General features: G+C 60.6%; 1 protein-coding gene across 1 annotated transcript in view; it reads right to left on the bottom strand.

The window, feature by feature from the left end:
• Positions 1-422: 422 nt before the first annotated feature.
• Positions 423-1,568, bottom strand: part of STARD10 (StAR-related lipid transfer (START) domain containing 10) — a 4,945-nt gene continuing 3,799 nt past the window's right edge. The window contains exons 3-6 of the mRNA XM_009706650.1: positions 1,473-1,568; positions 1,246-1,363; positions 926-978; positions 423-635 (exon numbers count right to left, since the gene is read on the bottom strand). The exon at positions 1,473-1,568 is cut by the window's right edge and continues 3 nt beyond it. Of these exons, the coding sequence (XP_009704952.1) occupies positions 423-635; positions 926-978; positions 1,246-1,363; positions 1,473-1,568 (480 nt within the window). The remainder of the gene's footprint in view (positions 636-925; positions 979-1,245; positions 1,364-1,472) is intronic.

Below are 1,568 nucleotides of genomic sequence, written 5' to 3'. Positions count from 1 at the left end.
CCCCGCCTTCTGGACCTTTGAGGGACATCCCTAGAAGGTCTTAAGCCGCAAAGGATTAGCCTGGTGCCAGGAAAGCTCCTACCCATCCCATAAAGGCTTCCCCCTCTCTTGCCCTGCCCAGCCTTTCCTTGGGGCACCCACTGCCAGCTCTACCTCCTTCTGCATGGGGACATCTCCATGGGCCACCCTGGGTGTGGGGTGGGACCAGGCTGCCCATCCTCCCTCTTTCCAGCACCCATGCTGCAGGTTCCCATGGGACAATGCCCTGCTGCCTGGGTAAGGGGGATTTCTGTGATGAAGGAGTTGGAGAGCAGATGTGACTACTGGGGCGCAGGGGGCCAAATTCTGCCCCGCTCTGTGCTCCCTGGCTGCCAAGCCTCGGTGACGAGGAGGTTCTCCCATGAGAGGACTGCAGCAAGGGCTCAGGCCTCATGGTCACTGGTGCTCAGGTGGTCCTCAGCCAGCCCCGTCTCATCGATGTTCTCCAGCGAGTCGGCATGCTGCACTGAGAGCTCGGCCAGGCTGACACTGGGCAATGTGTTCTGCTCCGGGTACACCCAGGGCTTGTATCCGGGGTCGTGCTTGCGTTTCCACTCTGGGTACTTCAGCCCAGCCTTGTAGATCTTCTTCATCGCCTGTGAGCAGAGTGGGTCCAGCCCGTCACAGTGCCCCAAGTCCCCAGTGGGGAAGGAGTCACCCTGATCTGTGGGTACAGATCCCAGTTCCCCCACATTGTTTGCTTTTTGGGGGTGCTGGGAGGGGATGAGAACCTGGCTGGGACCACACAGCCCCAGCAGCATGCTCAGTGCACGCCCTGTGAGTCCTGGGTCACCCAGCACCCATCCTGCCCCTACCTGGGGGCTACTTTGGGGCAGCTCATCCCTGATGTCTGTGCAACCCACCACTGGCCATGCACCCTGCTTACCTTCGGTGCCACAAACTGGGAGACACGGTTCACCACCCACTTTGGCAGCGACCCTGCAAGAGCCCAAAGCCCCATCACTCAGCCGATCTAGGTCAGCCCCAGAGGAGGTATCATGAGCCTGCACCACCCCATGCCAGACTGAGCCCCCCCAGGGCTGATGGCACCTGGGAGGGGACCCCCTTCTTCCCTGGGTTGTCCCCACTTCCCAGTGCCCTTTGGACCTCTAAGTGATGGAAAACCACAGTGGCTGAGATCTGGGGATACAGTGGGACCCACCCCTGAGGAGACATGCTGCACCCTCCCCTCCTGCTATCACTCACCACGAGGGTCCACCTGAGTGAGATAATAGAGGATGCAGGCACCGGCACCATTTGCCTTGATCAGGTAACCTGTTTGCAGGGACACGGCCCTCACAAAATCCTTCCGGGGAGGGTATTTCTGCAGAGAGATGTGCAACCTCAGCCCCTGCCCAAACCACTGCCCAGCGCTGCCCCAGCCCCCATGGGGTCAGCACCCCTGCCACGGCTGAGGTCATCTGGGGGCTCACCGGGTGCTTGACGCTGTAGTTGATGATCATGTAGTCATTGCCTAGAGGAAGCCAGGAGCGCAGGGTGACAAAATCCCGGTTCTTCAGGGGGCTCGG

This window comes from Cariama cristata, unplaced genomic scaffold (assembly GCF_000690535.1).
Source record: "Cariama cristata isolate BGI_N322 unplaced genomic scaffold, ASM69053v1 scaffold18898, whole genome shotgun sequence".
Classification (NCBI taxonomy): domain Eukaryota; kingdom Metazoa; phylum Chordata; class Aves; order Cariamiformes; family Cariamidae; genus Cariama; species Cariama cristata.
Note: the sequence above shows the minus strand (reverse complement) of the source record. Positions and strands in the feature narration are given on the sequence as shown.